Source organism: Littorina saxatilis, linkage group LG1 (genome assembly GCF_037325665.1).
Source record: "Littorina saxatilis isolate snail1 linkage group LG1, US_GU_Lsax_2.0, whole genome shotgun sequence".
NCBI classification, from domain to species: domain Eukaryota; kingdom Metazoa; phylum Mollusca; class Gastropoda; order Littorinimorpha; family Littorinidae; genus Littorina; species Littorina saxatilis.
Genome location: NC_090245.1, coordinates 70703815 through 70720588, shown reverse-complemented (window position 1 = coordinate 70720588; position 16774 = coordinate 70703815). Strand labels below are relative to the sequence as shown.

The following is a 16774-nucleotide window of genomic DNA, read 5'->3' as shown; positions in this document are numbered from 1 at the left end:
AACTGCTGTCTTTCAAGTAATCCAGCAAAGACTGCAGAACTTTTGAACAGCATTTTTGAAAACGATTTGAAAATTTCGTCATATCTTGCGTGCGACAAAATATTTGGTAATTAACGGTTATTTTCTTTTAAAAACAAAATTTACATGTACAAAGATCTACTTCATCTACGGAACCACGTGACACATTCTGTGTTCAAAATTTGTGAAGAAATCACGAACCACGAATGCGCTATCAAGTGTTGAAATTATGTCGTCAACATCTTTTCAGATCTTGCGTGCGACACCATCTTGCGTTCAACATAAAATGTCACTACCTTATCGAGTTTAATGGGTAAAACTAACTATTTGTTGTCTTAGTTTAATCTTCTTAATCAAAAACGTAATAAAACCGAACTTCCAAGATGAATTTTAATTGAGATTAGCGAAAGAGCGGGCACGCAAGTCGACCTTAAAGTAAAAGAATGATAACACGAGCGTTTGTCGTGTTGTCTTGCGTGCAACACATTGTCCAAAAAGGAAAATGTATATTTTTCTCAGACGTTTTTTAAGTTGAAACCTTGAAACTTCACACACATTTGGGGTTTAATCGCCCCCATGCATGGTAAAAGTCTTGTTGACCCTTGTCAGATTTCAAGGTCACGGCTGGGTCACATGTGGTTCAGAAAACGGATGAAACATATTTTTTCAGAGATTTTTGAAGCTAGAACCTTCAAACTTCAAACAACGCTTTTGCTTAATGATTGTTCAACATGGAGAATTCAAGGTTGATCCTTGAGAAATGTGAAGGTCATAGCAGGATCTCGTGTGGATAAAAAAAAAAGGAAATTGTATTGAACTTCAATTTATATAAAACCAAAGTCTGGTTGATCTGTTTTAAGATTTAAGGTCAAATCTGTTATTTAAGGTCAAATCAAATAGAAATTTGTTGATGCTTAAATCTTTGAAACTTCCAACAGGTTTGAGGTTTGACAACTTCTGGACTTTGAAATCTGGTATGGTTGATCCTGGTAATATTAATTGGTCAAAACATCAAGATCAACAATTATAAAATAAGCACTTTCACCAATGTCAAGTGAGCAATAGCAGCAAACGTGAGTCTTATAAAGATTATCACTTTTTGTGTGACCTCAACTTGACCCCTCTGAATGCTCTCAATCATGGAAATTGACCACACTTTGATTATAACCAAGCAACATCAAAACTTTGGAATGTGTGAAGTTTTAAAGGTGTTGCTTAAAAGGCGTTCGTGAAAATGACAATTGTATGTGTCTGACTTCAATGCGACCCCGCTGCGACCTTGACGTTTGATTTTATCAACCAGACTTTCATCATGTGTGAATGACTTCAAACACTATAAAACTAGTTGAAGAAATTGACAATTTTTCAAAGTTTAAGCCAGATGGCACTGCTGTGACCTTGAAATTTGACAAACATTAACCAGGCGGTCACCTTTTTTAGAAAATATCCTTAAAGGATCTTTAACCTTACTGTGACCTTGGAATTTGATGAGGTTTAATTTAACTTGCGTAGTGTGCCAAGTTTCAAGGCCCTAGCTTCAAAAACATATGAGAAAACCTCATTGAAAAATGTATATGTTTGACCTCAACGCGACCCTGCTGTGACCTTGACTTTTTCAACCAGACTTTAATCGTGTGTGAACATTATACACTAGAACTGTGCGTATTTTCAAAGCTCGTGCTATAAACACGCTGAATAAATTGAAAATATTCCACATTTGGACCAGATGTGACCCCGCTGTGACCTTGAACTTTGACAAAGATTAACCAGCAGGTCACTTTTAATGAGGTTTTATAAAAATGCTGAAAGTATGTGAAGTATGTAAAGTCTAACTGATCTAGTATTAAAACATGTAAGACGTGACAACGACAATTTTCCAGTTTGCAAAGGAAATTTAACCTCGCTGTGACCTTGAAATTCAATATTGTTTAATGTGATGTGCACCATACCTGGAGGTCATTATACTTTGGTTGTGTGCCAAGTTTCAAAGCCCTAGCTTTAAAAACGTGCGAGATAACCTTAATGCTATGACTCAGTGCCGTTTTGAATGATATAACGAACAAAATTATCGTTATTTGTAAAATCATTTGGGTAAATTTATCTTTTCTTTTCGTAATTGGGTTCCAGCATCTGTTGTCTTAACAAAAATCACAATATCAGTCGTGTTTGTCAACTTTTATTTTTTAGCCCCTTTGTCCGCTTTTCGTGCGCACCTTTTGGCACTTAGTCATATATATATATTGTTGTTGTTTTTATTCTGTACATTCTATCTAATTTTGTTTACCTGGGATTGGAGGTCCTGCCGCAGTTGACGAATCGTAGCTGTCAGATCTCTCAAAGCTGCCGCCATTCTCATGTAAGGATCACGCCCTGTTATCAATCAGCAACAACATTAGGCCAAATAAAAGTATATGTTGGTTTAGGGTAACCCGACCGACCCTATTTTTCCCTGCGACCGTAACACTTTTTTTTCATTTCTAAACACAAAAAAACTTTTGGCACATTTTGTGAACCATACCGAGACTAAGGGAAGTAACCGCCTTTAAAATCGACTAAATTAAAAATTAAAAATTAGAAAAAGCCGACCTACCGACCCTATCTTTTTTGGTCACGTTACCCTAAACCAACTTATATGTTTATTTGGCCTTAGACAGTTTCCAGCACAAAACGATTTTAAGTAACATGCAAAAGCCAGATCCATGCTTTTCAAAAATGTCCAGCTTACAAGTGTACACAGAGGTCTATCAACCAGGTTTTGGGGGCTTTCAACTCAGAAGGTACCGGAGTTACAGAGACTGTGCAGGATATGTAGTTTTAAGCAAAATAAACTATTACATTTTCGTAATTTCGCAAAAGCAAATGGTAGGTAGGTAGGTAGGTAGGTTTGACCCCGAAGCATCCGAAGACTACAACGTAAAACTCAGTAAATTATCACCTGTCGACGGTGTTTAGGACGAAACTAAAATTGGTGTAGTGCGACTTATGAATCTTTTTCCCCAAACGTTGTCACATAATTATGTCTCCCACAACCACTGCCCAATATGTCCTCCTTCGTATTGAGGTCTAACGAATGACGTCTCACAACGTGCGTGGTCGTCCTTGGCGGTCAAGAAAGCCGCCGCGATCATTGCGCAGACGACACTTCTAGACCGCCAACATTTTTTGTGCGCATCACGTGCTCCACATAAATCGGCCAGAAACGAAGCAATTGGGACACCTGGATAATTATATCTGGGGTTTTGTTTTTATGCGGGGATGTAGAATAAACATGCACGTCCCCTGACCTTTTCGTTCGCTCTTGACAAAATAACAGCATTCCATGTTGTTTCCTATTTTCCAAGTCTAAAGTAAGGGAATCGCCCTGCCCCCCCCCCCCCCCCCCAACCCCTCCTCCAATCCCACTCTTCACCCCGACTACCACTCATCTCCCTCCCGCCCCTCCCCTCCACGTCATTGTTTCACACACTATCGACAGCGCCTTTTTCATGCACTTTTCTCAGATGGTGGGAATCCCAGCGAGGGCTTTGGTCTGTATCAAGTGTGCTCTTTGGGTCCAGGTTTCTCTGTTTAAATGTCATGGCAGAGTGTGTGGGTGAGGGTGTGGGTTTGGGTGTGTGTGGGGGGTGTGTGTGTGGGTGTGTGTGTGTGGGTGTGTGTGTGTGTGAGTGTGTGTGCATACTTGCGTGCGTGCGTGTGTGTGTGTGTGTGTGCGTGTATGTGTGCGTGCGTGCGTGTGTGTTTGTGCGTGTGTGTGTGTGTACGTGTCTGTGTGTATGTGTGTGTGTGTGTGTGGGTGTGTGTGTCACGTGTGGGTGTGTGTATGTGTGTGTGTGTGTGTGTGTGCTTTAGTGCGTGTGTATGTTTGTGTTATTGTGTGTAGGGGGGTGTAGCTTAATCTTAAGTTACCTTTACTTGGAGTAGTCAAAGGGTTTTCTTTTAACTTTAATTAACTGTTAGCTTATATATACGATCTCAACTGATGTTGTGTACTTTGCAACATATGTGCGGTGAGGGTAGCCCAGTGTGACCCATGTTTTTAAACTTGGCGCCTTCCATTCACAAGAATCGCTCAATCGTTGTGCCATGATGCCTTTATTGTTTTACTGTATCGAGGTCATCGACGCCTCTTCACTCCAGGTCCTATCAATACCACTTGTCCTCCCCCTCGCCCTCTCCCTCTCCCAGTATTATGTGAATACTTCAGTTTCTGAGCTCGGAATTTAAACAAAAGTTATAAGCTCTCCTTTCTGTGTCTTGATATTTTATTATATCAATCCTATCTCTGTCTCTAAATTGCCTGCAACTCAGAAGCTATTCTCATTTACTTTTTGTCTTTTGGACAGTTGGATCGCATATAATTATAATAAAATGTAATAGGTGTTCACATGAGAACCCTTTCTTACTTTAACTTTCATAAACCTCACCTTGCCTAACCTTACCTTACCTTACCTTATCTTACCTTACCTTAACTTACCTCACTTTACCTTCCCTTCCCTTCCCTTCCCTTCCCTTAACTAACCTTACCTGACCTCACCTTACCTCACCTGACATGATCTTACCCTACCTTACCTTACTTATTTTGACTATACATAAAAACACCTGATTCCAGGACGTTGGTAACATCCTCTTCGACCACCCTCCCGCGATCCAATGCCTCGGGGATCTGCTGTGTCCACCCTGACCTGATCTTACCTTACCTGACTTATTTTGACTATAATTACATACACACCCGAGTCCAGGACGTTGCCGTTGGTAACATCCTCTTCGATCACCCTCCCGCGATCCACTGTCTCTGGGATCTCCTGTGTCCGCCCGTTCACGTTGTCGTAGAGGGAAGGCGTGGGTCCCTCGCGCCTCGGAGGGGGTTCTGGGTCTGTCCTTTCTGGTCTCAAACGCCCTGACGCCCACGCCGGAAGTTCCAACTTTGGCGCAGGCGTAGTAGGGGGTTCTTCGTATGACTCTCTTCCGCATCCTTGTCCCATCAGCATCTCTGGCAGAGTTGTCTGCACGTGGAACTTGAAGGAAGGCGTCTGCCTCTGAAACGGGAGGAAGTAACAAGAGAAAATGTAAGCATTCACAGGGCTTAGCAATATGGCGTCTGCCTCTGAAACTGGTTCGAATTACAAAGAGAAAATGGCAGCTTCCGCAAGGTAGAGCGACATGGCGTATGCCTCTGAAACGGTAGGAAGAAAGAATGGGACATGATAGCTTTCATGGGGTATGAAGCAGTATGGCGTCTGCCTATGAAACGGGAGCAAGAAAGAAGAGAACATGGGACCTTCCACGGGTAAAAGCAAGATGGCGTCTGCTTCTAAAATGGTAAGAACCGAGAAGACTAAATGGGAGCTTTCAGAGCAGATGGCATCTCAAACTGAAGCAGTCTGTAGGAAGATAATATGGTGACATGGTAGCTTTCACAGGGTAGAGCAGATGGAGTCTACATCTGAAGCCGCGGGAGGAAGAAACAATAGAAAATTGCAGCTTTTCCAGGCCGTGTAGAACAAGATGGCGTCGAACTCTGAAACGATTTGGTTTGTTTGTTTGCTTAACGTCCAGTCCACTACGAAGGGTGATATCAGGGCGGTGCTGCTTTGACATTTAACGTGCGCCACACACAACTGAGACAGAAGTCGCAGCACAGGCTTCATGTCTCACCCAGTCACATTATTCTGACACCGGACCAACCAGTCCTAGCACTAACCCCATAATGCCAGACGCCAGGCGGAGCAGCCACTAGATTGCCAATTTTAAAGTCTTAGGTATGACCCGGCCGGGGTTCGAACCCACGACCTCCCGCTCACTGGGCGGACGCCTTACCACTAGGCCACCGTGTTGCGGTAACTCTGAAACGATACTGGGAACAATGAAACATAGGAACTTACTAGGAAAATGGTAGCCGCTTTCACTTGGATACTGAAAAATATGGCGTCTGCTTCTAAAATGGTAGGGAGGAAAAAGAGGAAATTATTTATATTCACATCGTCAGTGGCAGAGCAAGATGGCGCCTTGTCTCTGAAACAGGAGCAAGGAAGAAAAGACAATGGGAGCCTTTCCCACGGTAGAGCAAGATGGTGTCTGCCTAGCCTCTGAAACGGTAGGAAGAAAGAAATGAACATGGTAGCTTTCACAGCAATTTTTCGTCTGCTTCTGAAATGGTAGGAAGGAAACCAGAGGAAATGGGAGCTTTCACATGGTATGGCGCCAACCTCTGAATCGGTAGGAAGGAACAAGAGGAAATGGGAGCTTTCACAGGGATAGAGTTATTGCAGGAAGTGTAAGGGGGAGAAAAAGGTTCGTCCGGGGGCACTGCATGAGTTCTACGTATGAAACCACAGTGGTCCACGGTTATAGCGGAGTCTGCTCTCGTGGAGTTTAGGTTGCCCTGGGGATTCGGTGTGATTTTAGCCGAGTGCAAAGGTAAAGGTTCACTCAGGGTCAAGTGTGACCTGGGTAAAAGTGCATTACGAGATTCGCTTGAGGAGGAAGCTAAGGGGAAAAGGGCGGACCATGTATTGTTGAAAAGTGCAGCTTTAATGCAATACCCTTGATATTTGCAACAATAGCTTAAAAATGTGGAAAAGGTTTGTGATGTTGTAACTGTGATGATGATTGACATGCTCATGCTCCTGCGTACGCTTTCAACACACGACCAATGTGCTATTTGTTTATCGAGTGTTCACTTGTGTGTTGTCTGTGCCCAACATTTGGAATCAGTTGCCCTTTGATGCACATTTAAATGTGTGACCGTGTGCCGAAACACTACGATCACCTCGGGAAGCGAAGTGCAATCAAACAGGATTGAAAATGTTAGGGCTAATTTCTTAGCCCTATAAAAACTGTTATGCAAACCCGAAGGTTTCCATGAACATACAGACAATCGGAAACCACCAGACCCCATCACAAACAGAATTCTACAATCCACTGGTGTTGACTTTTAAAGGCCAACAACTCGGGTGCAGAGTCTGCTGTGAAAGGAGCGGTAGCCTCCCCTGTCACAAATGTTCTAGACTCCTGAAAAAGAGTCAAACAAGTAACATGCCGACGTAAAATACTTGGCTCAGGAAAACAAGGATGCATAAAGCTGGGCCTGGGCTTCTTAACACTGGAAAAAAAACTGTTGTGTCTGAATCATCTTTAATATGCAATTATGCGAATGGTCAGCGACGTGGAGAGATCACAGGACTGGTTGGAATGGATAATATCATCGTACTTATTTCTCTCTCTCTCTCTTTCTCTCTCTCTCTCTCTCTCTCTCTCTCTCTCTCTCTCTCTCTCTCTCTCTCTCTCTCTCTCTCTCTCTCTCTCTCTCAATATCGTTGCTGTTGATAATTTCGGTGCATCTTTACTTTCTTCAAAATGAACTGGTAAAAAGACACTGACCACTGTGACGTCATCATTAACAAGGATGGACCTGATGGGGATCTCTGTCTTGTCTACTCCGATGTTGACGCAGTCGACGAAGAGGCGGATGCTGTTGGAGGGAAGGTCAAGGTCGTAAAAGTGCAGCAGAAAACGCTTCCGGTCGTCTTGGTGAAGCGCTCTCGTGGGAAACGCTAGCTGGTAGTCTCGACCGTCCTCAGTCCTCAGTCGGAGAATCACTGGTTCAAAACAAATTCTGTTTACTCTAAAGCAACAGCAAGCACTTGTAATTTTGGGATGAGACCATGCAACGCATTACTTTCTTATGATTATCGGAGACATGATGTTGAGCAAGACGGGGTAGTAAATTGTATTTGCTTGATATGAGACTGAGTGGTGAGGAAACGATACTGAATTGATGAAGTTTTTAGGAGATTGAGAGAGAGAGAGAGAGAGAGAGAGAGAGAGAGAGAGAGAGAGAGAGAGAGAGAGAGAGAGAGAGAGAGAGAGAGACGCTTGACGCTTTGACACTTTATTGTCATTAGCTAATAAAAGCCTTATAGACAAGGTAAAACAACAATTTCTGCATCATTCATAAAAGGGATAAAAGGACGAATGAACAAAACCTTGATAACAACAAAAACATAGCAAACTAGTTTATGAGTACGAGCAAAAAACACACCGACACGAAAGCCATAGGTAAACAAAAATATCTAAGACTAAGGGTAAAAAGCAAGGTATAGTATGTACACACAAAGGAAAATACTGATCCAACAGTTAATTAACACACACTCATAAAACCAATCAATCTGCAGACCACACATATTTAAAACCAATAAACCACTAGTCGGCGTTACCCTTGCGTGACTAGTAGGGGAACATGTCTAAATACATATCTATACAAAAACAACAATGGCTGCAGACGAACAAACACACACACACACACACACACACACACACACACACACACACACACACACACACACACACACACACACTCACACATATACGCTACACCCGCACACGTGTAAATCCACGCGTATACATGTACACGCAACCCGATTTAAATGAGAAGAACATCCAGTCCAACATTTGCGTAAAAATTACATTATACATCATTTCAGCTTGACTCATCTAGTTTCTTTTTGCGCATGTTTAGTGCCTTAGAAATAGATTGTGCAGTTGCTTCGAGTACACTTTCTTCATCCAGGGCTAGAATACGGGTTACATCTTCCATTGAGGCTGGTTCAGAACAACTTTTTAACACTTTACACTTTGCACGGATATCAGCATAGGCTGTACAGTGGAAAAGAAAGTGTACCTCGTCTTCACAGCCTCCATCACACATCGGGCATGTACTGTCGCGTGCCTGTTGTATTAAGATGGAGAGAGAGAGAGAGAGAGAGAGAGAGAGAGAGAGAGAGAGAGAGAGAGAGAGAGAGAGAGAGAGAGAGAGAGAGAGAGAGAGAGAGAGAGAGAACTTTGAACTTTAAACTTTATTTATTTAACTATTTATTTATTTATTTATTTATTTATTTATTTAATAGAGAGAGAGCGAGAGACAGACAGACAGACAGACACACACACACACACACACACACACACACACACACACACACACACACACACACACACACACACAGAGACGTAGAGAAAAACATTTGTTTGGGTAATGTTATCCATGATTAAGTTCGTGTTACGTGTACATTATTACCTTGGGGCTGCCTGAAATCCACGGAAATTTCAAACAGCGTGCCACGCTGTCTGCTCTGAGCGCGCACCATGACGAAACGTCTGCGGGTGTTACGTGGTGTCAGGAACTCTCCTGTCAAGAAGACCTCTGATCGGGAGAAGGCGTCTGACACATCCTTGGTCTCTTCTGGAAAACAAGGACACAAAACAGGGCGAGTCACTATAAATCAAACAGAACGAAATGAATTAAGAGCCAATCATCTGTCCTTTGATACACTTATAGCTATAGCTATTGACATTGGGAACAAAGGGGAGCAATGGTGTAAGTTTAGCGCAGGTTTCAACGTGTTAAAACGGTCCTGTCACATAAAACCTCACACACAAAGCACACACACAGTCACACACAGACGCAATAAAACAACAACAAGAACAACAACAAAAACACGAGCGTACATGCGAGTCAGTTCAGCATACACCCTGTCGATGCTTTTATAGTAAGTAACTCGAAAATGTGTCTTGCCATTTATGTCCAATTTTGTCCCCAAACGCAATTCACAAATTAATTGTTGGCTTTAATACAAAACGAGTTTAAATGATGCCGTGTAGAGATAGGCATGCATATCTGGGAAGCTGTCCTTTTTACATTCAGTCAAGTAATGACTGAAAGTTTTAAGAAGAGCGGAGAGCGAGGTGTGTCTCCCGATGTATGTGTGTGTGTGTGTGTGTGTGTGTGTGTGTGTGTGTATGTGTGTGTGTGTATCACTATGTGTGTGTGTGTCTGTGTGTGTGTGTATGTGTGTGTGTAAGTGTGTGTGGGGGGGAGGGGAGGGGTGTGTGTGTCGGTGTCTGTCTGTGAAAAGCATTTCTCAAAAACTACCGGACGGATTGCCATGAAAATTGGAACAGACATTTCTGGGAGCATTTGCATGGGAAAAAATATTCGCCGATTTTTGATAGGGCTATTTGATGACGTTATATTTGACCGTTTGCAAAAATTGAGGCGGCACTCTCACGGCTACAGATTTTCATCAATTTGTTTGACAATTTCGTCACATGATCGTTGACTTAGTCCGGACTATGGGATTGCATTTCAGCTTGGTACCTTACAAATTCGCTTATGAAAAATTCACTCAAAATTGTGCTGATTTTTCGATTTCTGAAAAATAAATATTTCAATCACAAAGGTGACATCATTGTATTCTGTATTGCCTCCTGTATCCGAAAATGTATAGTTGTATTGTGTTGGATTGAAAAATGGGCTTAAAATGAAGAAAACCGTTAAATAGCGATTTTCGTTATTGTGAGATGAACCCAACACAAACAATTATCATTCCTCTATTCAGTATCATGTGCTGATTCCAAAAATATATAGTTTGATGATGTTTGGCCCTGACAATATGCTTAAAAGGAAGAAATTCTGTGTGTGTGTGTGTGTGTGTGTGTGTGTGTGTGTGTGTGTATGTGTGTGTGTGTGCGTGTGTGTGTGTGTGTGTGTGTGTGTCTGTGTGTGTCTGTGTGTGTGTGTGTGTGTGTGTGTGTGTGTTCGGAAGGCGAAAGGAAAGCGCACGTATTTCAGCGTGCATTCGCTAGACTGAATAGTTAATCACGCTTCAGTGTTCTTGTGGTTCTAGTGTGGTTCACCTTAGACACTGCACTCTCAAGAGACCTGTACAGCAAGTAGTGTTTAAACGACAAGTTTAAGCAATTGCATGGTTCACCTCAGACACTGCACTCTCAAGAGACCTGTACAGCAAGTAGTGTTTAAACGACAAGTTTAAGCAATTGCATAGTTAACCTAAAACACTGCACTCTCAAGAGACCTGTACAGCAAGTTGTGTTTAAACGACAAGTTTAAGCAATTGCATAGTTCACCTCAGACACTGCACTCTCAAGAGACCTGTACAGCAAGTAGTGTTTAAACGACAAGTTCAATTAAGCAATTGCATAGTTCACCTCAGACACTGCACTCTCAAGAGACCTGTTCAGCAAGAAGTGTTTAAACGACAAGTTTAAGCAATTGCATAGTTCACCTCAGACACTGCACTCTCAAGAGACCTGTACAGCAAGTAGTGTTTAAACGACAAGTTTAAGCAATTGCATAGTTCACCTCGTAAACGTGCACTAAGCTTAAAATCACATCACTAATATTGCTTTAGAATACCATTAACTCATACAGTCTGGAAAAAAATGAATCGTATTCTCCGGTTTCAACTTGACTCGTCCTGATTAGCTTTGCTATTGAGAACTCAAAATTCAGTGTTCTTTGAACATGCTGTATCATGTGAATGTCCTTTGTTCGTCTTTGTTAGGTTCGGGTATCAAGTTATGATGATATGTCCAAGGCATATCCAGTTTACAGATCTGAACAGAAGAAGGAAGGCAGCTTATAGTTTTAAACTTTACGACATCCTCAGAGACGTAAGGTCTACTGACTGATTCACTGTGTTCTAGGGTACTTACGTGGTCTGGTTATCACTGCCGTTTCACTGCGGGAATGCTCTGCTTCTCAAGTTCAGGTTAGTGTACCATGTCGACCTTAGTGATAGCGTCTAGGCATTTCCCGTTTACCGAACACACTTCCGATACCGGCTATGAGAAAGGTGTCAGTGTATGACCTGTTTTTACGGTGACCTACTTATGATATCATTTGACCTATTTCCATAATACCGCGGGCAACCGTGACACCGCATCAGTCAGTGCCTACATATACCGCAATCACTAGGTAAGATTAAAAGGGTAAAAATGAAAATAAACAAGGAAAGAAATCTGCTGGCAGCATCGGCTTACAACCGTAATGAATTATATTAGTCTTAATGATTTGAAATGATCTTACATAATATTTCAAAATAAATTCCTATTCTCCACTATAACAGCAATGCTGTACAATTCCGGGATGTTCAAAACGTATGTCAGTTGAAAAACACACACACACACACACACACACACACACACACACACACACACACACACAGTGACACACACACACACACACACACACACACACACACACCTTTATTAACATGTAATTAATTAATATGTAAATTAATATGTAAAGTGCGGAGAGCACAGTTAATTGTGGTTCGCGCTATATAAGCTCACCATAATAAAAATAAAAAAACACCTAAATCATGAAAATATATCAGTGCGATCTCTTTCAGTTGAACAAAGGTATCAATATGAAGGTATTTCTACTTGAAAATACCTTCATTTTTGTTTTAACTATGTCCTAAGCAATCACATATCTGTCCAGGTTTTTTTTCAAGGGATAAAATCAGTATGGGAATTTCTCCTCATTTGATTTCGGAGATTGACATCGCATAAGTGTCATATGTACGAAATAAAGTTCAACAGATGTGCCCATGTAAAAATTCGTACACTTATTTCAACGTACCTGTGCGCAGCCCTTTTGTGATGTAAAATTGTCTACACGAAAAAGAAAGCAACGTACCTTGTTTAAAAGGAAATCATTGATTAAAGTTGAAAAAGGTCAATGGAATAAGTTAGATCATTTGCGTGAGTAGACTTAGGCTGTCCGTGTTAAGTCCACTTACACACACACACAAACGAAAAACTGAAGAATGCACCCAGTTCAAACGAAAATCAAAGTTGTAAAAAGTCAATGAACTGAGTTAGATAGTGTACGTGAGTAGACCAAGGCTGTCCTTTCTAAGTCCACTTACACACACACACACACACACACACACACACACACACACACACACACACACACACTCACACACACACACACACACGCACACACACACACACACACATACATACACACGCTACACACACACACACACACCACACACACACACACACACACCGTACCGCGGCACACACACACCGAGAAACTGAAGATTGTACCTAGTTCAAAAGAAAGACACACAGTTATAAAAAGTCAATGAACTGAGTTGCAGTTATACATAGCAGATATCGATCACGAACGATTTCAATCGACGCATGATCATTATCGAGAGATTCCCGCGTCACGTGTTATGCTTCCTTTCCAGTGCCCTTTATGTCACCGGTCTTTATGATCAGTGGGATGATTTCGCGCTGTGCATCCTGGGTATAATGTGTGGCTTTTGGGTCACGAGCACTTGTTTTCTCTTTGATCGTAATAACATACTTGACTTCAAGTCGCCGCTCGTCTCCCCATCCAAAGAAAAAGGAAAATCATTCGCAGGGCCGAGAGAAGTGGAAGATGAAGAGCTAGATTGCAGCAGATATATTAGCTCCACTGCAACATTAAAAGTAAAATACCTCGGGGGGGGGGGGGGGGGGGAGTAGGTACGCACGCGTAGCAGGTATACAAACCAGTGTGTGAGTGGGGTTAGAAAGGTCAGCCTCCGTCTACTCACGAAAATTCTGTAACTCAGTTCATTGTATCTTGACATTGGAAATTACATTCGTATGTAAGCGGGTATCACTATGGTACTTGACAATGGAAATTAGATTCGTATGTAAGCGGGTATCACTATGGTACTTGACATTGGAACTTACATTCATATGTAAGCGGGTATCACTATGGTACTTGACATTGGACATTAGATTCGTATATAAGCGGGAATCACTATGGTACTTGAAATTGGAAATTAGATTCGTATGTAAGCGGGTCAGTATCACTATGGTACTTGACATTGAAAATTAGATTCGTATGTCAGCGGGTATCACTATGGTACTTGACATTAGAAATTATATTTGTATGTAAGCGGGTATCACTATGGTACTTGACATTGGAAAGTAGATTCGTATGTAAGCGGGTATCACTATGGTATACTTGACATTGGAAATTAGATTCGTATGTAAGCGGGTATCACTATGGTATACTTGACATTGGAAATTAGATTCGTATGTAAGCGGATATCACTATGGTATACTTGACATTGGAAATTAGATTCGTATGTAAGCGGGTATCACTATGGTATACTTGGCATTGGAAATTAGATTAGTATGTAAGCGGGTATCACTATGGTACTTGACATTGGTAGTTAGATTCGTATGTAAGCGGGTATCATTATGGTACTTGACATTGGAAATTACATTCGTATCGGCTAAGCGGGTATCACTATAGTACTTGACTTTGGTAATTAGATTCGTATGTAAGCAGGTATAACTATGGTACTTACCAGCTTTAGCATCACGTCCAGCCAAAAGAAATAAACACAGAAAACACAACACGAGAACCACACCTTTTGTCATGGTCACAGACTGACAGGTTCCAGAAACAAATTCACACCAACATAAAAATGTGTCCCTATGATATTAGTTCCAACCACACTAAATCACGCTAACACTGATGAAATGTGGTTTAGGTCCTATCACACCAAATCACACCAGCACGAAATGTGTCCCTGTCACAGACGGTCACACCAGCATAAAACGTGCATGAGACTGTTACTCGAACTCACACCAACATGAAATTGGTCCCTGTCAAACCGGCCAAATCACACGTGCACAAAACGTAAACCCATATCACACCGACAACACCACTGTTATAAAACAATTGCGTTCTGATCACACGCTACAAAATCACATCCCGTGCGACACCCCACAGAAAAACGACACAACGCCGCAACCCTTGAAATGTCTTCTTGTATCCGCTGCACAAGTCTACTGCCACCCAGGAAAAGACCCCAATAAGAAATGGAAGTTTGTTTCGACGCGAGTTTTTTCTCTCCCCCCCCCCCCCCCATCCGCACGCCCCCACCCCCACCCCCACCCCACCCCTACACACACACACATACACACACACACACTCACACACACACACACACACACACACACACTCACACACACACACACACACACACACACATACACTCTCACACACACACACACACACACACTCTCACACACACACACACACACACACATACACTCTCACACACATACACTCTCACACACACACACACACACACACACACACACACACACGTACTCACACACACACACACACAAATGTGCACAGCATGTGCCTGGGACCTCTCAGTCTACTGGTTCCACAAACACTTGTAGAAAAGCTCACCGTACTCCGCAAGACCACAGGCAAAGCACCAAACTGTTGCCCAAAGCAGGCAGTTGACAAGAACGCACAACTGAACACTGCTTAGCATTTCCGTAAACACAAGTGCAATGTGTGTACGGTTCGTAAACTCCGCCCTTTTTTTCTCCTTCTCCTTCTCTTCCTCTTCCTCCTCACTCCTCTCGGCGGCACACGTTGCAATAACTTGGAAAAGCTGTTCAGTGTTGAGGTCTTGAACAAATTACGAGCAAAACATGTTCCGCATAAGTGATGAATTTTTTGTCTAAGGTCCTAGAATTCTTATCCTTATTCTGAGGTCCTAGAATTACATTCTTGTTATTGTTTTGATTCTGTTGAGACAAGCACGGATATATTTGTATACAGTTTTCACATGAGTAAAACCCGTGGAGAAAAGCGCAGAAACAGTTGTTACGAGTGAAGAATGTTTGGTCGAGTCTTAGAATTCTCGTTGAATTTCGTTGACCGAGTCGAGCACTGAGGGCCCTAGCGCGTAGCACTTTTCTCAGTCACAAAGAGATACATTTTGTATAGTACTCTCAGAATGTAATAATCCTCACATCACAGCAACTGAACACACCGTCAAAGTCTTCTCAAAGATTATATAGCCGTTTTGCCGGGATTTATGTAGTAATACTGACTGAAAAGAGATAAGAAATCCAATTGTTGTTACCTAAAAAGCACTGGGTTTTGAAGACAAGTGTGAATCAACACTGAAGTAAACATTCCTGTTGTATAGTCGAACAAAAATCCCACGTTTGTTTTTCTTCTAATAATGTTATCATTTGTGTCCTATATTAATTAAGCATGTGTCAGTGATAGCATATATCCCACAGCACAAGGCAAAGCCTACACGGCATAGTTGATGTACCGATGTTGGCACAAGATAAGTTTCTCAAAACCGGTTGAACGCTAAGCCTGACCTGCAAACGAACGCGCTGAAAGTTTTGAAGTTCTGACTGAAACGAATGAGGCAACACAGGTCAAGTTAATCACAGGTGGAAGCAATCAGCATGCAGGGAGACTAATTGGAAAGTAATGGCAACTGCTGACGCCAAGTGACTAGGGTCAGTGATGAAGAGGTTGGTATAAAGGTTGGGGTAGGGAGGGGGGGGTTGTGTGCGAGGGCCCCCGGGGAAAGGGAAGAAGGAGAAACTATGATAGGGGGTCGGTGGGGGGGGGGAGGGAGAAAGTGACGGAGAAAGAAAAACATCGGTAGGTAAGACCTTGCCAGGTGTCTGTAATTTTTGACCGAGAAAACAACTGCCATGCGTCTCAGACATGTCAACAACATTCTCAAGTTGTGCGACTGCTGGCCTTGCCGTGCACTGGTTATGAACTTCTGGGAGGAATTGCATTCTGAAATCCTGTTTCACATCAGTCAACCAGTTGATTTTAGATCTTGCTGAAACGTGTTCGGTTACCATCTCTAGCAAACTAAATGGGAATTCATATTTATATAATTTATTCTGGTAAACGAATCAATGCGTTGCCAGCAGGATTAAGGAGTGCGTTGGATCCTCTTGTTGGGTGGTGGTGGTCACGGTTGTTTCTTTTATAAGTGTCACTGTGTTAGTTTAAGGATAGTAAGTTTCTCTGATCGGAAAGCGGAATGAGCAGATGACAGGCTGTTTGGATACGATGCATTAATCCTGTTCG

General features: G+C 42.2%; 1 protein-coding gene across 1 annotated transcript in view; it reads right to left on the bottom strand.

The window, feature by feature from the left end:
• The window catches only part of LOC138977292 (cartilage oligomeric matrix protein-like), a 38052-nt gene extending 23353 nt beyond the window's left edge, over positions 1-14699 (bottom strand). Inside the window, exons 1-5 of the mRNA XM_070350196.1 lie at positions 14202-14699; positions 9092-9256; positions 7399-7616; positions 4748-5054; positions 2303-2388 (exon numbers count right to left, since the gene is read on the bottom strand). Of these exons, the coding sequence (XP_070206297.1) occupies positions 2303-2388; positions 4748-5054; positions 7399-7616; positions 9092-9256; positions 14202-14274 (849 nt within the window). The 5' untranslated portion in view covers positions 14275-14699. The remainder of the gene's footprint in view (positions 1-2302; positions 2389-4747; positions 5055-7398; positions 7617-9091; positions 9257-14201) is intronic.
• Positions 14700-16774: the final 2075 nt, after the last annotated feature.